At 33.3% G+C, this 23638-nt stretch overlaps 3 protein-coding genes across 4 annotated transcripts in view; all 3 read left to right on the top strand.

Annotated features, from left to right (window-relative positions):
* LOC7461186 (uncharacterized) overlaps positions 1-5337 on the top strand; it is a 28147-nt gene extending 22810 nt beyond the window's left edge. Inside the window, exon 8 of the transcript XR_008058983.1 lies at positions 5214-5337. The gene's annotated coding sequence lies outside the window, so the exon portion shown is untranslated. The remainder of the gene's footprint in view (positions 1-5213) is intronic.
* LOC7480604 (allene oxide synthase 3) overlaps positions 1-23638 on the top strand; it is a 31978-nt gene that overhangs the window by 5672 nt on the left and 2668 nt on the right. The window lies entirely within an intron of this gene.
* Positions 2124-5337, top strand: LOC112327304 (uncharacterized). 2 transcript variants are annotated; one of them, XM_024599853.2, is made up of 7 exons: positions 2124-2291; positions 2411-2576; positions 2710-2768; positions 3492-3610; positions 4003-4240; positions 4456-4579; positions 4960-5337. In XM_024599853.2, the coding sequence occupies exons 1-7, from the start codon at positions 2232-2234 to the stop codon at positions 5034-5036; spliced, it is 843 nt and encodes a 280-aa protein (XP_024455621.1). In that variant the 5' UTR covers positions 2124-2231; the 3' UTR covers positions 5037-5337. The 2 variants fall into 2 exon arrangements, with proteins under 2 accessions (XP_024455621.1, XP_052308061.1); XM_052452101.1 differs by lacking the exon at positions 3492-3610 and having other exon boundaries at positions 4013-4240.

Here is a 23638-nt window from a genome sequence, read left to right on the forward strand (position 1 = left end):
TTCGTGAAAGAATAACCAGCATCTGAAGACAAACAAGCTGACTCGTAGCTACAATGATATGATGGGAATGGAGATTTTTTTGGTTTGCTTAATTTTTAGTACATTGTTTCAAGTCTTGTAATGTTTATTATTATTATAACTTTGGATAAACTTGTTCAAAGGCTTTTGGCATGTTTGATGATTATTGTTTATAATGTATTTGACATTAATTCTAGCGTTTTATATTTTATTTGTTCACGTGTCATCTGACAACACAAATTGCATTAAATCTAGTGTGTTCTATTGTTGATTATTGATTTTTAGCGGTGTTTGAAAGTGTAGTAGCGGTGGTGGTTTAAAGTATTTTTCACTCGGAAATACATTAAAATAGTATTTTTTATTTTTAAAAAATTATTTTGACATTAGCACATCAAAACGATATAAAAACATAAAAAAATGAATTTAAAACAGAATTTTTTTTTTTAATTTTTTAAAAAACATAATTTAAAGCGTGTTCCTAAACACTAGAAATAAAAAACTATGACTTGTTCTCGATTAGTTACAAACACCATTTTATTATTCAAATAAAAAAACACTTGGTTATGTGATCATAATTAAGGAGATGTTGTTTCTGAATCTAATATTTTTTTTTATAATCAATAAATATTATGAATCAAATATTTAATAATATAAAAAAAAAGAAATAGAATGTTGAAGTTTGGTTGGAATGCCCATCTGAGCTTCACCTTAAAATTTATTGTGCCATGTCCAAACTGAGCTTAAGTTCTGGTTTGATCGAGTTATTATTTGTTCATCTTGACTCCTCAGTTTATTCATGAATAGTAATATGCATGACATTATTCATGAATAGTAGTATGCATGTACTGTTCATGAATATTATTTTTTACTTGTGTTTCTCCATATATTTCTCCAGATTTTTTATAGATATTTTCTTAGCTATATATACATTTTAAGAGAGAGAGAGAGAGATAAAGAAAGATGATTAATATGAACAGCACTACACTACACTACACTTATTATCTCTTCACTACACAAAAAACACACTCAACAATATAGAGAACACACATATCTTTTTTAAAATAAAAACATCATTTTTATCTTTTAGAGTTTGTATCTGCTTGTCACTTGGAAATAAAAACTCAAATACTAATTTAAGTATTGTAATATCTTTCGTTCCACAAGAGACTTGTTTCATATGTATATTTTAGGCTCAAAATTCCTCGGTCAGATAAAATTTATATGGTTTGTTAAGTTTCTCCACGACTTCATCAATAACAACAGAGTTGATAATACTTGCAGATAGTGACCCCTGTTAACACTGCTCAGACGTCTTCATACAATATTACTGTGTTATTAGTTCATGTCATATCACTTTTATAATCGATGTCTCATCTTATCACCAGAACAATTCTTCAAATATAGAGATATTTCTCAATGAAAAACACTTCTAATAGTTTTTGAGCTACATATATTTTGTATAAATCCTCGACCCCATCCCATCTAGGACTTGAGCTTACATGGCATAAATTTTGAAATCTCAAGTATTAATTATAATCGTTATGGTGTCTCATGGATACCAAAAATGAGCAAAATCATTTCAAACATGGATAGTTTTTAGGATAGGTTAAAGTTCCTTAATGGTTTACTGCTTAATTACATCAATAGTTGCGACCGAGAAGCTTTGAGAAACAAGTTCGAACACACATGTATATATTACAATATTGTGATAGTAACGTTAAATTTTCATGTTGTTCGAATTCAAAAAGGTTTGTGCATCGGCAACTATCTTGGCTGGAAAACAGTTTGTTGTTATATACGACACCTAAACGTATCAAATTTAAAGAAGAAAAGAAAATTGCAGGCAAGCAGGGATATGGAGAGGTGGAAATCCTTTGACAGGAGAACACTGTTGACCATATCACGCAGGCAGGAAAATGCCAGCCGATACTGTACAATTCTTGTCGTTGCCAATGATTTCAGGAGGAGAAAAGCCGAAACCTCGGTATCAGGCCCATAAACTGAAAGGCTTAATGTTGGCAACTTGGGTCATGTTTTCCATCGGCCCTTGACAAACAGATGGGCGAAATATTAAAATTGTAGCCCAAACTTCTATCTTGTTCTTCAAGTCGCAAGAAGACCACTCTTTGGCTACATAAAAGCAGCAAGAACTGGAAGCATTATTTGCATTAAAAAAAGAAACCCAAATTTAGTTTCTTGAAAAGAACAGGAAAATGGAATTCATAATCGAAGAAGGAAAATGCCTTAACAAGGAAACCTCAACTCTGATTCTGGTATGTTAAAGTTGCAAGCTTTCTCATAAAGTTTTAATATTTTCAGGGTTTTTGTTATTAATGATGTCATTACATGCTTAATTTTATGTTTTATCTTGCGATTTTTTGTGGGTTTTTAGCCTGCATTATCAATAGGTAATGTTGGGCAGTTAGCAGTTGATTTGTTAGTATCATCAACAAGAGCTGAAAGAATTGGGTATTTGGATGATCCTTATATCTTGCCTTGTGTTGGTAACGATGCTTATGGTCCCACTCCGTGCGGCGAGCTTGCTCTTCCTCTTGAAGGTTGTTAATTGCCTCTTTTTTTTGGATTTTTTTATTGTCAGTTTAATTTTTGGTTTTGTGTATGTGCGTGTTGATGTTGTTGGAGGCATTGAATTGATTTTTTTTTTTCTTTTTGGCTTATTGCTTTCCGCAGCTTATGATTCGAGGAATAATGGGGTGGCGCTCGTGCAACAACGATCTCCGGTTGTTAAGGTAGTGGGATTCTTGTCTTTTCCTTTCTTTCTAATAATTATTTATGTGAATTTGGATGTGGGATTGGATGTCGTTTTGGTGAGCGTAAGAATGTGTTTGTTTGGGTGAATGTTATTTGTTGATTCCTGGAGCTAGTAAAGTTGATGATATGTAGCAAAAAAGTTGCAAAGCTGGTAAATATGTGGGAATTGTAATGGATTATGTAATGTTGAATAAATGAGTTTTATGGAAGGGTGGACATTTTGAACTCATGTGTCTGAAACCGAAACTCATGTCAAGGGAATTGTGTGTACTTGAACAGTGGAAACTACAGTCCCGCAGATGAAATATGAACTGATAGTTTAAATGTTATGCCATGCAAGTTAGGTAAAGTAGTTCCATGCTTTGATTTTTATGCGTTTTCAGTTTGCTATACAAAACTGGAAACTACTGAAAGCCCAGCTGAAAGGATTTTTTCATTCACAATCAGTTTTTATTCCCCTTTGGAACGCTCTCACAAGCCTGATTGGATGTATTGATGAGTCGCTGGAACCTAATGGGAATTCTAATCAGAGTTTTCCACGGCTTTCATATCTTTCATGTCTTTGAATCGCCACTGATTTTGGATAACACTTTTAACCATGCATGAGAAGTTGGTTTCATTTGTGAATTTGATGAACTTTCAATATAAGAACCATTTGCTTTTTTTGGAAATTAGTAATGGGGACAAATTTCTTTAAACAGGGGATGATGGTCGAATTTGCTAGGAACCTAGCCCATTTTGCTGTTGCTACTGGAATGAATCATGTTTTGGTGCTTTCTAGCTTAGAGTTTATGAGATTGCAAAAGATTGATACATCAAGGTATTCAAATCACTAATCGTGGTTTCTTCAATCGATGCTTAGCTGTTATTTATAATCTTTAAAGTTCTTTAATTGGTATGACATTTTTAACAGTAAGCCTGTACTCAAAGCATCTAAACATTATTGAATATCTGGCCAAATAACCCCTATATCTTTGTTTTACTTGATGAGGGACCCTTCAGTCTTGTTATTTTCAAGTTCTCCCTACTATTGAAAATTTCTGAAACTTGGTCCTTTTCGAAATGGATAAAAACTGTTTTAGGCTGGAGAAGTACATAAATGGGAGCTTACTGATGGAGCAACTGTTAGCGGAGAAAATATTCAAACTTGCTTACACCGAAGCAATGAGCTAGATAGACTCTGCTGTCGTCTAATCATTTAGCTATCTTCAGTGGCATGCAGATATTTTACCTATCTAGCACCAATACTGATGGAACAGATGATTGTTGTGAACGGCTGGGGTGGAAAAAATGGCAGGAATATAATCCTGATCAAAGGTCTTGGAAATATCTTAGCTCTTTAGCTGAAGGAAATGCCAGGCAGGAAGACAACCTACCATTTGAAGATGAACCAGAAGACGAGGATTACTACCCAAGTTTGCCTTTTGCTGCCCTTTTTTCTTGTTTCAAGGTAATAATTTTCAAGAAGCATGATGAACGAGTCCCCATGTGTTAACACCCTTAAGACACACTCCATGGCATGCTCTATTTAGCTTTCAAACTGGATTCATGTTTTAAGAGTAGTTTCTGCTTCGAGTAACATTTAAGTTCCTAACCACAATGTTCAATGCACATGGATCAAAAAATAAATCTGACTTGTATAAGCTTTTGGGTTTTTGAACTCAGGCAAAAGGGATAAAAGTTACATGTTTACTGTGTTACTGCTCTGAAGGGGATAACACACCTGAAGCTTTTAGTTTGGCTGAGGCAACAAGCAAACTTTTGGGGCTGAGTATCGATAACTCCCATGGTGAGTTCTTACTATTCACATCAACCTATTAACGTTTTAGAATATTTTGCTTCAGATGGGTGATGTATTTTACAGTTTCATCCAGGCTACACGTTGAAATGCTTTTGCATTTCAATGATCGAACACTATTTTAGCTGAATATTGTTTTCCAGCAATTAATAGCATCAATTCTCACTGTGATATGAGGCTATCCGACATCATTTTCATACGTTTTATAATTCCCTCTATATTTTTGTCTTGAGAAAAAAAAATCATTTATCTAGCAGTTGCACAACTTCAAGTACAGGCCATATTTTATGACAGCCCTGATTGTTTAAGGCAGCAAGTTGTTTATTAGGAGGTCAGGCATTTATACAGACTGGTGTAATGTTTTCTTTCAGGAGAAGGTGGTAAATGGCTCATCCCATTTTCTTGGAGGACTGTGTATGGACCACCCCCAGATTTGTCAATGTTTTAGGCTTGATTAAACCATACAACATGAAGTGATATTGTCAATGATGCTGCACTGGATTTTAGGCACTCTTGTCAGTCTGTTTTCTAGTTTGTCGGGCCATATCTGTTTCATATATATCCCAAAAGAGGGATCGGGCAAAAAAATCTGACGAGGAAAAATGTAGGGCAGAATCTAGAGGAGGTGGCATGGAGTACTTTGAACTCCAGTTCCTTCTGTGTTTAAATGTTGACTTTGTTCAAGAAGGGTGGAAATTTTGGATGTCAAAATTCATTATTTTGAAGCAAACTTTTAATATGTTCACGAATTAGCTGTCTCGGCAGTGACTGATAGATTTTGGCACTTCCAGTTCAGTCTGATTCCGTTGGTTCACCTGAGCATTCGAAGTGATGAAATGTCCCCCTCGGCTCTAAGAACAGGACCGACTGTAAGCCCCAATGGCCTTTGAAGTTGAATCTGTTTTTTTTTTTAAAAAAATTAAATTTTGATTTTTTAAAATTAATTTTTAAAATTTTTTTTATTTTGTTGTGTTGATATTAAAAATGAATTTTAAAAAATAAAAAAAATATTTTAATATATTTAAAATAAAAAATATTATAAAAAATTATTTTTACTCCACTTCTAAACACTATGGGATGCTTGCAAATGTTTAGTAGGTGGTTAATTATTATTATTATTATTAACTTGGGTGTCTGGATAAACTTGCGTGTATCTCGACTAATTTTACGGGCTCTAAAGTTAACAATCATATAAGCTTTCAGTAGTAGCCTTGAGGGGACTCAAATTTATGATCATTGAAGAGCAAACTAAAGATCTGACCAGTTAAGCTACCCTTTGTTGGTAGGTGATTAACTTGTAACCAAGAGAAGTGGTAGTTTTCTTTTAATTTTGTTTCTATGTTTATTTTTATAATTTATTTTAAAAAGATGTTTTCATGAAAAATCAAGAAAATATGTTTATTGAATGAAAGAAAATCTATGTGCACAGTGCTTCTAAAAAAATGTTTCTATTTCTATTTTTCTACTTTTTTTAATTATTATTATTTCTGCTGCTACTCCACGTCCCTATTATATGCATGCAGTCTGAGTGTGAATACGTAAACTTATTATCATATAATTTCACAATAAAAATATGTTTCTTAGATTTAAATTTTCCCAAATGCCTTGTTTATGCGTTTGTATCGAAAAAGCGCAAAGGGTTTCTTGAGCGCCTTCAGCAAATTATTGTTATAATATATGATCTTGATCAATTACAAAGCAGGAAACTTGAGACAGACTTGTGAATTTCAAGTCGTTCTACATATAAAAGAATCACGAGTCTCTTGAGGTTAAGCCCAGTTGATTGAATTCTAGGCGGTTTGCTTTCATAATGAAATATTGGGGCTGATTAGTCGATCAGTAGTAGCTAGGTTGGCACAATAAACTACATTGAACAGGGACACAACTCTTGTCTTTAAAATGAAAACTAATTAAGAATTCATTGCTAGCATATATAGAAAACTAACGAATTTGTAGGGACAGTACTGAGCTACTTTTAAACAACAGTGTTGCCGACGAACATCTTAGTTTTGCAAAATGAAAAATGAAGACGTTCGATTCTTGTCAGCTCTCGTAGGCGAGCCAATGGCAAAAGATCGCCCCGAAGATAATCGATGTCGCAATGTGATGCATATGCAAGTAACTTCACGTCTCTCTCCGCACTGTAATTACTGGTAATTCTTGTAAGAGAAGAAAGGGGCAACCGCGACAAGCTAACCCAGGGGGATCGTGGTTCATGAAAACAAGAAAAACCAAGGGGAATACGGAGGTCCACATGAAATTGGAATATTTCGTTTGCTTTTGTCAGGTTGAAGAATCAATATCATTGCTTGTAAATCACTCATTTCTAATTTTAAAGTCAATATATAGCTACCAAGATTCATCAGTTACTTGTCAAATTAATGGATTAGGTGCGTTAGTGTACCTCCAAATTTATACACAGATTAATGAAAGGTGTTCTTTGTAGAAAATGCAGTAATCTTATCTTCTACTGGGGGATTTTGTTTTAGAGAATGCTGAAAATGTGTTTCCCACTCACTAATGAATAACAAATACAATTGAATATATATATATATATATATATATATATATATATATATATATATATATATATGTGTGTGTGTGTGTGTGTGTGTGTGTGTAATGATTAGAAAACCCTATTCTATAGATTCTAATTATCAAAATATATAGTATACGAGGTATATGACCATACAATCGCCTGACAGCATCTATACACAGTAAATCTAATATTTGCTGGCTTGTTGTCTTTGGTACTAAAAAAAAAAACTAGAGAGAATAGGCACGTCTTGTGTTCGAAAATCAAATTATCTTGCATGAAGAGGCTAACCTATAACCGAAGCAAATATGATAGGCAAGAAAACTAAATGGATCTTTCAAAGTATGTCTTAGAGCGTGTTTGGTATTGTGGTAGCTTTTATGGTTGTGGTGTGAAAAAAACAGTTTAATAAAAAGTGTTTTTTGTGAGGTTGATTTCAAAAAAAATTGGTGTTTGGTTAAAATTGTGGTTGAAGTTGTGGTTTAAAAAAAACAGTTTCTTGTGTTTGGTTAAAACACTATGGTTGAAATTGTGGTCGAAAAAAAAACAGTTTTGTGTTTGGTAAAACTATGGTTAAAAAAAAATAATTTCTTGTTTTTGGTTAATATGCTTTGTATTTTATATTTGATTTGAATTAATTAAAAGGACATATATAAACACATATATATAATTCCAAAACATAGGTGTTTTGTAATTATGATTACATAACAAAATGAAAAATCCTTATACATTAATGTACTCCTTTATTATTCCATTAAACTATTTGCATTTCCATCGCGTACAAAATCCATACGTGAAGGCCTCTGTGAGCCTTGAACGGCCGAAGCCTGAACAATATCAGGTAAAAAGTCATCTGGAATTAAATTGGGGTTACGATCATAGTCAGAAAAAACTGCATCATCTTGCGAACCCCTTCTAATATAGTTATGTAGTGCCATTGATGCAACTACAATCTCAACTTGTGTCTTGTATGGATAAGCAGGCATGTTTTGCAAAATTTTCCACCTCTGTTTCCATACCCTAAAAGAACGTTCGATCACATTACGTAGTGACGAGTGTGCATGATTAAACACTTCTTTCCGACCACTTGGTTGTCCACGACACCTAAATTCTTGGAAGTGATACCTCTCGCCTTTGTAGGGACCCAAATACCCATACTCGTTTGGATATCCAGCATCAACCAAATAGTATTTTCCTGCAAAAAATAACAACATGGTAATTTTAAACAAAACTGGAAAAAAATTATATTCCTTCAATTACCAAATCTTCAATTTAGTCAAAATCACAACCTTCCGGAGGTTTTGGAAATTTGATATTGCTATTGTCAATAGCCTCAAGAAAAATACGCGTATCGTGTGTACTGCCTTCCCATCCTGCCCACACGAACATGAATTGCATGTCGAAACTACAAGCGGCCATGACATTTTGTGTTGGTACACCTTTTCTTCCAATAAATGGAATTTGATTTGCAGATGGTATGCAGGCACGAACATGTGTTCCATCAATTGCACTGACACAATTCTACATGCCACAAAAACATTTATAATACTCATAAACATTTATAACATATTTCATACTCCTCTAAACAACTTAATTAAACTACTTAATTATATAAAAAAATTTCATCTTACCTTGAAATGTGGCATAAATCTTGGATTCATAGCAATTTCTCTTGGTGTGCTCGTAAATTGTGGATCTACTGGTTTTATGACTTCCACAGCAAACAAATATAATGATTTAAGCACTTCTTTAACACATCTACTAATAGTTTCACCTGAATGCTGGAATCTTTCCTGCACTTGTTTATTTGACGCCCCAACTGCTATTGTAAATAGAAACATTGCCATCTTTTCAATAACGCTCATTCTTCTTGACGGTTTTAAGCCATGGTGCGTTTCTAATTCGGTGCACAAACTCAACAAAGTGGTTGCGTCCATCCTGAACATGTTAACACTTCGTTTCCAATGACCTCTTAAAACCTCCGACAACCAATGCATTCATGTGTTATAGGAAACCATACATGGTTCTTTATACATATAATTAATATAATACATGTTTATAGCTCCAGGTGTGCATATAATTAATTTTTTCCTATCAAAATGCCTCCTTATAATAAATGCATCGTCACCATCACTGTCATCGTCAACGTTGTCATCGTCATCATCATCATCATCATCATCATTACTGTCGTCGGAGTCATTTCCATTACTATCATCTCCGGCACCATCAACTGAAGCACCACTACCTTCACAACTAGGATAATTAATTTGGTCTACAATGCGGTTCATTACATTATCGTAATTACCATCGAAATCTTCATTAAATATGTCATTAAATCGTGGATCATCCATAACTTCGATTACATGTAAACAAGAAAAAAATTATATGTTGTTAATAAAAAACTTTAAATAATTAAATATCATTCAATAAAAAAACTATCAAAGAGTTGGTGCAACATAAGTTTTTTCCATACCTGTAAAGCCAACAAAAAAGAAGTATTCTACTTGCTTGTATAAAATGCAATTGAGAGGTTTGAGAAGCTTGTTATGAAGAAAGCTAGTTTAGTGAAAAATATGATGCAAACATTCCTTTTTATATAGAAAAATTTCAATGCTCTTTACGTCTATTTTACAATTTTTTAGCTTTCAACATAAGTACATTCACATGTATGTATATGCTGTAAAAGTAGCATATAATGTTACTTTTACAGCTCATATATGTACACCATCCTGACATGTAGTCTTTCAAACCAGAGTTAAAAGTTAAAAACCAGCAGCAAGACCAAGCTTTCAGAAAAGGAAGAAACACCAACAACATTAGTCCCATTAGACCTCACGGCAGCAAAGAAAAAAACAGCAACAGTAAACTGCAAAAGGGGTTTCTTTTCAGACATCACAAGCTCACAGTAGCTACCCAATGGAAAAAAATACAACTAAGGAAAGAAACACTAGCAGCATGTATTATTATTCGCATCAGACCTCGCGACAGTAAAGAAAAAAATACAGGGAACAAAACAGTTAAGGTAAATTAACAACCAATTCCATTAAAGGGTCAACCATTTAACATTAACCATTGAACATTGTAATTCGTAGATAAAATACAACATTACAACCAGCAATTTCTCATACAAGTCTGTTAACTCCCGAAAAGCAGTTTAATAAATATAATAGTACATAAATTACCGCAAACGGATATGCTCATATCTCTTAACATGAAATGTGGAATAATACAATGTCTCGGACAAACTTCGGCAAATGGAAACTACTCTTTTAAAAACCGGCATCCCATTACTCTGCAACAAAAAAATAAACATGTATAAATATCGAAAGCACTTGAACATAGTTAATTGATTAACAGTTAAGAAACTTAAATCATACCATGTCAGCTAAGCACGTTTAGTTCGTGCATACATTCGTTGCAACCATCTCAACTTCTATTGCTTATCACCCATATTGGCCCATATTTCTCTTTTCCTTCTTAAACTGAGATATTCCATAGCGAAGTCATGAAACTCATCTTCAATTGAAACTCCAGGAATTGAGTGCAACTCAGCCATCACCTCGCGATCCATATTCAAAGAAGTTGAATCACTCTTGGTCGACATACTCTCAAGTAGATGATTGCACCTTGACAGCAGCTGAACATCAATTCCAGCTGTTTTCTTCTTTCCACCTCGCACATCATAATGATCTCATTCTTTTCTTTTGCCACCGCTTTTTGTGTTGCTGCTGCTAGATATATTTATCCCTCCAACCATTCGAGCCATGTCAGTCTGGAAATCTGGAATCACATCTTCCTCCGAATCACCGCTGCCCTCTTTCAAACCATCATACCCAATGTCGGCATTGCTTGTATCGGGATCGACATCACTACCAACAGGTACACCTGATGAAGGAGCCCATGCATACGCTCCAGTTGCGACAATGTTGGAATACATTCGGTCAAATTTATTCTTCAAAGACGGCTCAATACCGACATGTTTGAATTATCAAGCAACACTTCATTGCCATCATGCTGTTTGGAAGCTAAAAACAGAGGGAAAAAAACAAACAGAACAGAATCTATTTCTACATTCAAAGAAACCCAGCTTTCTTTCGCAGCATGCAAACACAAAAAAAAAAAGGAAACTCAAAATTCTGACTTTGACTGCACAAGTAGAAATAAAAGTAATCCTACACGACATGCTAACAGGGCACTCATTACGATTACAATAAACACACGCACAGTAAAGGCATCAACGGTTGCTCAAACAGAAACAATATCAATGTGCATAGCAAACATATCAGACCATGAAGAACAACAAATAAATGAAATTTCAAAGCATCACATTGTTTCCTGTAAGCAAATAATCCAGTAGACATAAAAAAACAAAACCAGAACAAAGAACAGCAGACAAGCAGTATATGGAAGCAATTAAACTCTTTTAAATTCAAAACAAATGACGAAGGCATAGTAAACAGAAGACAATCAGCAACAGCTATGGAATTTATCAATTGCAAAACACACAATAATTGATCATGCAGGTACACAGACATGCAATTTTTCATCTTAACAATTGAAAATGAAGATGGAGATAAGGCAGGAACTTACCTCAGTCTATCTCTTTAGGTGTCCAAACCAGCACGGTTCTGCAGCTTTGTCCTGCAAACAGATACAATGGAGACCCAGAAGATAAAATAGATTTTGAGCTACAATTACTACAAAATTAACATGGATAACACAGTACATAGAAGCATCACAGAAATGCAGGTTTTCAAGTAGAAAAAAAATTAAAAACACATGCAAAGCAGAGGACAAGCAGAAGAAGCAATGAAATTTGCTATAAATTCAAAAAAATTGATGAAGGCACAGTAAATAGAACACAAGCAGCAACAGCAATGAAATTTATAGATCAATTCAACAATTGCAGTGTTAATAGTAATAGAGCATGCAGCAGCACAGACATGCAATTTTTCATCTAAAAAAACAAAAATGAAGATGGAGATAAGGCAGGAACTGACCTCAGTCTCTGTCTTTGTTCTGCAAACCACCACGGTGCTGCAGCTTTGTTCTGCAAAAACAACAACAATAGAGACCCATTACAGAAATTAGATTTTGAGCAACATGTGAAACAAAATTGACAAGGGGAACGCACAATACTTACTGGTATCTCGCTCGTGGACCTTTCCCAGCACGGATCTCTTGGGGGTTTTCTGCAATTGTAACAATGGAGGGACAGATCGGTGAAGGTTTGTGTTTTCGATCTTCGTTTGGAAAGAATGGACAGAGGGGAAGAAGCTTGCTCCGGCGTTGGTGGTTTTAGGGCAAAATAGAAATGGGGTTGTAGCAAGAGAAGAGAGAGGAGAACAGTTTGGGGAAGGAAATTGGGGTTTTAGTTCATCAATTATACATTGATCTGCAACCGAAACAAGAAAAAAAATTGTGACGTTGTGAGGACCGTAATTGACAGTGGTTACTGGGAAAGTTTCGGTGGTGAGAGAGAGGTGAAACGCATGAAGGAACAGTTTAGGGAAATGTTGAAACTGGGTGTTATTGATCTACAACAACCTTCCACCATCAATTTGTTGGGTTTTTTTGTGACCGTTGGGAAATTGAAAGAGGGACAGAGGACAGTTGGGAAAGTAATTGTAAAATTATCGGTGATGAGAGAGAGGAGAAACGCATGAAAAGCAATGTGTAATTGGTTTTCACTTTTTGCAATTGAACCGCAGTTTTAACTGGGACCCACATAAAAACAAACTGTTGTTCATGGTTAACCAAACATCTGTGACACTGCTTTTTTTTCAACCGCAGCCGCACCAGCATATCCAAACACCATCTTAAATTATTGCTAGAGATAAAACTTTTGGTTTTGATTTTGCACAAGGAACCCCAACAAGTTCTATCTCTTTCATCATGATCATGAACACGACATAAAAAAGTATCATGCACTCACAAAAGATATAGAAAGATAGATCTCCAAAGGGTACCTTCAAGAACTTACAAAGGAGGAGATATAATATGAACAAACAAGAAATCATCCTAGTGATGTTGTACTCTAGATAAGATAAATCTCTTAAATTGTATATCCTTCATCTTTTAAGATATATAAATATCATCTTCATGTCTCCAAGCACGAAGGGTCTTCATAAAATCCCTATGGAGAAGTCTTCAATAGTCTTTAGTAGGCGCCAGGTTCCCGCTACCAATTTTCTCCCCCATAACCATTTGTCTCTAGGTCTCAGTGACCACTATCTCCAGGTCTTCGTGACCACTTATCTTCAGTTCTTAGTGACCATTGTCTCCAGGTCCCTGTGACAACATGTCTCTAGGTCCTAAAGATCACCGTCTTTGGGTACCTGTTACTATTATCTTCAAAAAGATCATGGATATTTCTCCATTAAACATTGATATGATCTCTCATAAATTTTCAAAAAATATGAAAAACATTCAAAGACATGCTCATAAGATAACATTTTAATGCAAGCCTATATTATAAGTATTTTTTTACCACTATCTAGCTCGTTAAAGTCTTCCAAACATGTATGTTTACAAGACTTTTAGAGGCAAATTATAATACAAAAAAAGAACAAGAATGTCAAAACTCGGTTAGATGACCAACCGATTCAAATATGAAGCTAGGTTGGGATCATGACAGGCTGAGCTTCACCTCAAGCTAGGTTGGGCAGCCTAACTGAGCTTCACCTGAAGCTCGAACCAAACTTTTTTTTTTGTCTTGGTTGGGCCATAACCCAACTAAACTACCCTCTCTCTCTCTCCCTCTCTCCTTAATCAGGCTCAACCAAGCTCCACTAAGCTTAATAAGGTCAAGGCCCAACTGAGCTCGAGCTTCGATCTGCCCGAGCTATTTTTAGCTTACCTTGGTTTACTATTCATGAATAGTAGTAATATGCAAGGTATTATTCATGAATAGTATTTTTCATTTGTATTTCTTTGTATATATTTTTTTATATTTTTCTAGATATTTTCCAAATATTTTAAAGCTATATGTTCTCGGATTTTGAGAGAGATAGGGGGTGCTTTATCTAAACAACACTATATATAAAACTCTCAACGGGACAAAAAAAAAACACACATATCTTCTTTACACATAAAAAATACAATTTTCATCTTCTTAAATCTGTTTGTCATTTGATAAAAAAAATATCAAATACTGACTTAAGTATAAGTGTGTTCCTTGTTTAACGAAGGACTTATTTTACAGATACAACTTAGATTCAAATCTCATCAACTAGGCCCAACCAAGCGCAAACTCCATTCTGACCGAGCTATTTTTAGCTCACGTCGGTTTACTATTCATGAATAGTAATATGCATGGTACTATTCATGAATAGTATTTTTCATATATATTTCTCCATATATTTTTTTACATATTTTCTAGATATTTTCCAAATACTTTACAAGCTATATGTTCTCAGATTTTGAGAGAGATAAAGGAAGGATTCATCTGAACAACACTATACGGAGAACACTCTCAACGAAACAAAAAACACACATATCTTCTCTACACACAAAAAATACCATTTTCATCTTTTTAAATTTTTACATGCTTGTCACTTGATAAAACAAAATCAAATATTGATTTAAATATCAGAGTGTTTCTTGTTCCATAAGAAACTTGTTTTACAGGTACAACTTAGATTCAGATCTCATCAATTAGGAAAAGTAAATATTTCTATGTGAAGTTTTTCCACGATTTATTCAGATATCATTACATGAGTTTGGCACTAAGTTTTAGTCGAAGCATGATTCAATTGATTCATATTTGAATGGCACTAAGTTTTAGTCGAAGCATGATTCAATTGATTCATATTTGAACATTCAAATTCAAAAAGAAGAAATGTCCATGTTGTGTGTTCACAAGTGGTTGTGTTCTATTTGCCAGCTTGTGCTTTGAAGCATTTATTCCTCCATCTGAACCATACATTGGGCGTTATATGACAAGAGAACTTGTGCCACTGTATGTATAACTTGTGCCATCAAACTGGACTTGTCTGTAAGCTTGTCCAAAATCTCTTTCGTTCTATGATAAGGCTGCTATTCCTTAAATTCGCAGGCTTTGACCACAACATTAGTCTGCGTACGTATTTCAAGGTTGAATATCTTCACTTCACATTAGATTCTGGATTCCCTTTTTTTTTAAGCAATAACAATTGAGAAAATAAGTACAATCACCCTCAACACTTAGGCAGTCACGCTTGTTGGCGTGTATACTTTAATTGGTGTCCATTAATTCATCTCTATAATACTGGGTTTGTTTTTGTCTCTGTTGTCTGATAAACATTATAATTTGGAATTTTTATTCCCTTTTGAGAAGATAATGATTTGGATATTTCGTAAATACTATGCTGCACTCCTAAGAGAAGTTATTTTCGAGGGTTTCCAAACAAGTCTGATAATTAAACCATGGAATTTTCATTAGGGGAGAATTCTACGTTCAAGCAAGTTTTGGAAAGAGTGAGGTTGGAGATTTAGAGATTCAGGAAATACTGCCTCGATCTCGTTACGTAACTAACCCAGCTTCAAAACCCGTTGAAAGCTTATCTTGGAAAAGTTGAAGGATGAAGTTGCTTTAGTCCAATGTAACAGCTAATTGATTTAATCGCTAGATAATTAAATGCCAACAACAAATGAAACGACACAAGCTTGTTTGGGTTGAAAAGTTCGACATTTATATGATATGATGTTTCATTTCGAACACGTTTTTAATTCGTTCTTGCACACTAATTGCTTGAATTGTCAGCAAACGTTTACAGAGGTTTGTCGGCAAATTGTTTACTTGTTAGGCTGGGAAGGGAAAAGGTAAAACCCATGGGAATAGTTGGCGGACTTTTATTAGGCTATTATAAATTTATAGCCACTGGGCCACCAAAAGAGAGGAGAGGACGCAATGTTGCTAGCTATATAGCGGCCACTCGCCTATGGGCATTCATATGTATTCATTTTCTGGGGACCATTTATAAATTAGCATCGGAGTTCATACCCATAACATAGCTCTTTTAATGGAGGTCTGGAGATGTAATAAAATAGAGGCCTACATAAGATGAAAGGTGTTAAAGTCGTTAATTATAAAGCTTAGTACGCAGTTCCTGTTTCTTGTTGTCACGTGCATTTCATTGTTGACGAAGAACCATAAATGAAATTGTATATACAAGTTTTAAGAATTGTAAATAATTATTTTCTGCAAAACCACCAATCATAACCATCGGTCTAAATTATACTCATCTGTCCAAATAATTTCTGCAGAATCGTCATTCCTAAAAAGCAAATAATGAAATTAATGGAGGATAAGATGATAAGAAGAGCTTGCAATCTTTCCAACTAAATTTTATTTAAGGATATTAATTGATGGATCAATATATTTTATTTTTTATCTAAGTTTATATTTTAAAAAATCAAAAATAGGGTGATAATACAATATATCTAAGTTGAGCAGAATACCAAACCTAGATGATATAGGTTTGACTACTTCCAGATCCAATATTCTTGGGTTCAACTCCATGTTGAACTCATGTACATATATACGAGTCTAGTGAATTGTCATACCTAATATTTCTTAGTTCAGCTACATGCTAAACCAAAGTAAATATGGATCTGACGAGTTGTTAGACCTAATATCTTGGGTCCAGTTATGTGTTGAGTTCAAATGCAAAATGGGTATGGCTAGCTGCCAAACCCAACCTTCTTGGGTTCAAATGTGTGCTAAGCCTACATACATATGGGTCTGGTGAGTTGTCAGACCCAATATCCTTGGGTTCGGCTACACTCTAAGCCCAAGTACATATGGATCTAGCGAGCTGCCAGACCCAACATCCTTGGGTTCAGCTACACTCTGAGTCCAAGTACATATCGGTTTGGCGAGCTGCTAGACCCAACGTTTTTTAGATCAGCTACGCGCTAAACCCAAACAAATATGGGTTTGGAAAACTGTCAGACCCAATATTCTTGGGCTCAACCACGTGTTGAGCCCAAATACATATAGGTATGGTGAATTTGCCAGATTCAATATCTTTGCGTTCAGCTACACGTTAAGCCTTAGTACATGTGGGTTTGACGAGCTGCCTGATCCAATATCCTTGGGTTCAGCCACGGGTTGAGCCCAAGCACATGTGGGTCTAGCGAGCTGTCAGACCCAACATCATTTGGTTCAGCTACTTGCATAGCCCAGGTATGTAAGGATCTGACGAGCTACAAAACCCAACATCCTTGGATTCACCTACGTGCTGAACCCAAGTACATATAGGTCTGGCAAGGTATTAGACCCAACATCCTTGGGTTTTATATATGTGCTGAGTCTAAGTACATATAGGTCTGGCAAGCTGCCAGACCCAACATCCTTGTGTTCAGTTATGTACTGAGCTCAAGTACATATGAGTCTGGCGAGATGTCAGACCTATAACCCTTAGGTTTTGCATCATTCCAAGTCCAAAAAGGTATGCAATTGATGATCGTTATAGGCCTCATATTGGGAAACAAAGTGATATGGTTCAGTCATGGATTTCTTATAAAGGGCCTTTGATTTTGTGCTTGGGTTTGATAAGGAGGCCATTCAACCAAGATTGTGTTTTTCCTTGGAATTTAGCTTGTTTTAGCCAACCTTGGTTTGTGCATGATGATGGGTTCGGTCCAATCTCTTTGATGGTTTATTCGGCCAAATTAGGTCAACCCATGTGTGGGTTTGATTTGGGCAGCAAAGCAGGCTTGTTGGGAGCTTATATATGGTCTGATTTAGGTTAAATTAATAAGTATGGGTTTGGGCCACATGGGGTCCAAAGTTGGCTTGGATTTATTAAAATATTGGGATCCTTTTTATTACAAGGATCAACAAAATATTCTTCTAAAACTGAAAGAGAAATTTGTTCATTATTGTCCCTATTATTTAGGATAATATTTAGCAATAAAGGAGGAAGTTTCCTAGTCATACAAAACAACTAAAAAGGGTCGTCAGATCTGAATTTTAGACTTGAAAAGATTATTTAATGCTAAAGATTTGATTCTTCTAGTCAAGGAAGAAAAGTGACGAGAGACTACAAACAAAATTAATTTCTAAGATTGTTTTTCATGTTCTAAAGGGAAATCCTAGTCCTACAAGGAAAGAAGACTTCAACAATTAAATTTCTTTTCAGATCAGATTTCCTAGCATCTAAAGGACTTTAAAAGTTGGCTAAGCAATCCTAGAGTATCTAGGAAGGTGAATCTCAGCCAAGAGTTATTTAAGCTAGGGAATTAAGATGTTTTATCTTATTTTTCTTTCTATTTTATATAGCATCAATAACCCACTATCAAGACTTGTTGTTTTCATTATTATTTCTATGTTTGAGCAAAATTAATACTTTGATTTTCAGTTAAGATCTAAGGCTTATTTGGATCAGGGTTTGAGCTTACTAAAAAGGTTTGGGTCAGTTTTGTAAGTGGATCAATTCCCTAGGGTTAATTTCTTAACTGAAAATTATTTAAACACATGTAAAGCCTAAATTTCAAAACCTTTGATGAATAATGCTTTTGAACTTTCAGTTTAACGTGCGAGAGAGATTTTTGCATTATTTAGCTCTTCAATGAACTGAATCTGAGTTATTGAAGATTAACTAGCTTCATGGCACTATTCAACTTCATTCCAATAGTATTGGTGTCCTAGGATAAGTTTTCATTCTATCATACTCCTATCAGACCTCTTTCAACTTTTCGAGGTCATAACTCAATTTTAATTATAGGTTGCGTGACCATTTGATCATTAGGTTCATATCATGAGGCCTTGTTTATTTATTCTTATAACTTTTAACATGATATGTTAAAAGTCAATAATAATCATCTCTGTATACCTCTAGATGTATAAAAGTCTTATAAAGGCCACCATATTTCCATCAACATTAATATTATGTAAGAGATATATATATCTCTCACTGTTGCTATCAGAAAGAAATAACACTCAAACTCCTTCATTCAAGCAACATGATAAGGTTCATGGGCTATATATACCCCCTAAACCACTTGGTTAAATGGTTCATATGATAAGGTTCATGGGCTATATATACTCCCTAAACTACTTGGGTAAATGGTTCATAATTTCCATTCTCTAAGTATTTGTACTTTAATTCTTATAGAATTTATCATACAAAATTAAAAACAAACACTTTTGTTCTTAGAATTTAAAGCTTATTCTCTTATTTATTTCAATTCCTTATTAAAATCACTAACTTTATCATCGGATAGTCCCTAAACCCCTATCACAAAGGACTGTTTTATAGGTTTTAGACCTTCTACCACCAACCACCAACTTTGTGAACTCTAGAGAATGAAATATTGACGTGAACGTGTAATTATCTAATGTCTAAACACTCAAAAAACCTCATTCCTGAGCATATTGAGTTTTGAAACATTATTATTAATAATGTTCTTGAGTAGGATAATAGTTGAAATTTGATGAAAACATACCATTAACACTTGGATTCTTTGAATTTTAAATTGGTATATCAAATTTATATAAGAGGGTTACCAAGTTGTTTTTATCGAGAACTACAATCAATTAATAAAATAAATATTAGATATTTATTAAATATGCACAATCAATTAATAAAATAAATATTAGATAACTATTAAATATGCAGGGGTGTAGGTGATTTGTGTGGTGTTTTATTTTTTTGAGAAACAATTTAGTAATTAATCAAAAAAAAGCTTTTTATTAAGTGTCATTTGTCTTAAAAATTAATTTAGATGTTGCTTAATTTATTAAGTGGTAATAAATGCATGTAATTAAAATAAAGAAATAAAATATAAGTTTGGTTCATAGAGTGGTTGATGAGTTTTCTTGGGAATGAACATCGACGTTAAATTTAGTATTGTAATTGATAAAATTACAATATAAAAAAAAATTCTTTGATAAAAATATAAAAATTCATGTTGATGGGATAAAAGGGGCTATAAAAATTATAAACAAATTATGAATGTAGAATTAATCCTTCCTTTTTCTCATTAATCATTGTGATTCTCTCGTTTTAGTTTTTATTGCCTTTTCTATCTTTACAACATGTATAATACACTAGTTATTTAACCCGGCTTCATCATGACTTTTGATTTTTTTCAAAAGAAATACAGAGAAAGCAAAATATTTCAATGTGTTTTTTTATATATATAAAAATTCAATATGTAAATCAAAGATTCTATGCAAATATCTAATTAAATAAATAGATAATCATCTATGTAAATAAATGGAAAATAAAATTGTTCACAATAACTAAAAGAGAAATTAAAAAAAATATAAGAGATGAAAGAAGATCAAGATATTTAATCACACAAAATGAGTCGTTTATCCAGTTATATTTACTGAACTTATTTATTTAAATAATTAAAATATAATAGAAACACAAACAAAACCAAAACTAATTGAATAAACTCACACTCTAAAAATATTATATAAGGTCGAACATATCAGAAATATTATTTAAAAATAAGTATTTTTTATTTTGAAAAATAAAGTTCATCTGTATAAAACAAAAGGATCTAAAATAAAATTGTAATTAAAAGAATAAGGATGAAAATAAAAATAAAAATTAAATTAGAGGGCAAACAAAATTTTTCAATTGGAGGGTTAAATTGAAATGAATATAATTTTAACAAAAGGAAAAACAAATCAAAAGAATGAGGGTCAAATTGGAAAATTAAAACAATATAAACTTTGATTGAATGATTGAATTGAAAACCAATAAAACTTTAACAAAAAAGCCAAGGAAAAAAAATTAAAATTAAAAGAATAAGGACCGAAATGAAAAAAAAACATGAGAAATTCTAATTGAAGGGAAAACAAACAAAACTCTTATAAAAGGACTGAAGTTGAATATCAAAAACAAAGAGGACAGTCGTGTACTTTTTTTGGTAGGAGAGAGAAAAGATGGGGATAAAAAAGAAATGGTCATTGGCGACAAACCGCACATCAGCAGTTGTCACACGCCATATAAGAAGGAATTGGACACTGTGGAACTTCCAAATACATGATGAAAGGTCAAGTTAGTCTACCTGGTGATGTCGTATATGCCATCCAAAAGTAAAACTATCAAAATATCCCTTATAACCCTGGAAATTACATAAAAAAAAGTCATGTGTGAAAGGACAAAAACATCCTTAAACACATACCTTATTTTTTGTCTTTTTTAATGGAAAATACATACTTTTATTGTATTCTAATAAGGAAAAAAAAACACTTGGTCAATAACTCTACTTTTTTTTACCATGTGATAAAGAAGTATTTTGTTGTTTTAAAGTCTTTGAAAATAAACCTATGCTCAACAGATCTAAATTTTGTTAATCTTGGGGATAAAAATGTTATTTCACTGTGTAAAAAAAATCAAAAAGGATTAACATCCCCTGAACAAACTTTTAATGACTAATGAACCTCTAGAAAATATCAAATTACCCCACCACCAAGGCTCCTATTTTCCCACTCAAGGGTAAAATAGTAATTTTAATGTAGTAATCCTTATTGTGTCTAGTGCTATTGTGAAAAACTCATACCCTATATATTTTTTTGTCAAATTAGTTAAACACAACTCTTTCTCTTTTTCTCTCACTTTCTTTCTAAAACTCTTTTTATTTTCCCATTAGCCTAAATCTAAAGGAGATTAAAAAAAAAATGATAGAATCCAAGAAATCTGATGGTATCTTAGATGCAATATCCTTTTCAACTCTACCTTTAAAGAATTCCTTCTTGTTCTTTATATACTTATAATTGGTTGGCAAGAACCTCTGGTGTCAATAAAAAAAAAAAAGATGTTTTACCATCATTTGTTAAGGTGAAAACCTTATTATTTTTCATACAATATAGACAAGCTAATTGCGTGCTCTAACTAGAAACCATCTTATACACAGGAAAATCATTGATAGTTCACATTAAAGTTGTCTTCATCTGAAAATTTTGTTTCGTTGAGTCATCATTCGTCAAAGTTTTGTATGACCACAACTGATTCAACTCATCAATCAATTGTCAAAGACAAACATCTATATTACTACCTAGATTATTAAGATTGGGTATGACTATAGATAAGAGCATAAACTTCGACTTCATACATATCTTTGATGGCAAGTTGTAATCTATGAGTATTATCGACCAATAAAAATAGGATGCAACAAATGACCTCAATGGATTAAATTCATTTGTACATAATCCAAGATGTATGTTTTATGGTTCCATTAAAAACTGAGGATGCACCCTATTAAACTACCTCTAAGCTTCACCACTGGAAAGGTGTACTATGACTTCATCCATCGTATCATGTGAATGATATCATGTCATGTGCATAGTAGTCTTTAGAGACATAAATAACTTTTGCAATGTAGAAGTGATTAAGAAGTATCTCAGATTTCTATGTACGACAAAAGTCCTTCCCTTACCAGTTTTTTTTTTATACCGAGCATGCCTATATGTTTTTCACTCGATAAAATCTGTATTTTCATGATAGTACAGCATGCAAAAGTTTGGACACATGTTTGTTTTCTAGTATCCTAGACCAAGGGGATTCATAATGGATTTAGCAACATATAAGTTCTCTTTTAATCTATTCCCTTTAGGTAAAATGTTTCTTATCCATTCAATGATTTTGTCCTTATCAATATCACTCACCCCATGATTTGACTTAATGGTGAACACATATGCAACAACCAAAATTTACTGTGATTTGTTCTCATCCCATAATAGTTCGTCGGATTCTTTCAAAAGTTCAAAAAATCTAACTGCATTTACGTTTGGTTCTTTATCTACACTTGAACATTTACTTGCATAACCATGATTCATTCTCATTGCATCCATCATCTACAACTTCATGTACGTTGCTAGATCTAGAAGTTGAGCTAACTATCCTTTCTACCATGGTATCATAAGGAACATAGGTTCTCTGTGTGCAAACCAACACAACTATTTTTCCATGAGCCTTTTTTGTAGAAGATGCATCGTACTAATAGCTGGATCGAGAAACTTTTTATTATTACACCTCTTACATGGATATCTAACATTGCCTCGACTAATATTCTTCAAATTAGATAGTGCATAATTAATAAAACCCTTAACCCCACTATAATAATCCATCATGCACAACCCTTCAGGTGAAACTTGATACATCCAAGAAAGATGATCCATTACTTATATAAAACCTATATACAATATTGATGACAACATGTATTAATTAATAATGTGAATTAAACAAATTATCAATACCCAACTAATTAGCTATCATTGGTTTAAATCAAACTTATTCAATCTATTTTAATAGTACCCTTTAGTCATTATCAATTTTCTCCAAAAAAAAATAAGTTTCTCCAAGTTTATAAAAATTTTAAAATTTAAAATTTAAAATAAAATTCACAAAATGTGAAACATAACCATTAAATAACCCATTATTTATTTCATTATAACACACCTAAGTTACAAAATCAAATTCAATTTCATCAAATGACAAACAAATATAATTTTTTAAAATCTCAAATAAACCCTAACATGTACAAATTATACATTCGTACAACAAATTTCT

Source organism: Populus trichocarpa, chromosome 4 (genome assembly GCF_000002775.5).
Source record: "Populus trichocarpa isolate Nisqually-1 chromosome 4, P.trichocarpa_v4.1, whole genome shotgun sequence".
Taxonomy (NCBI): Eukaryota; Viridiplantae; Streptophyta; class Magnoliopsida; order Malpighiales; family Salicaceae; genus Populus; species Populus trichocarpa.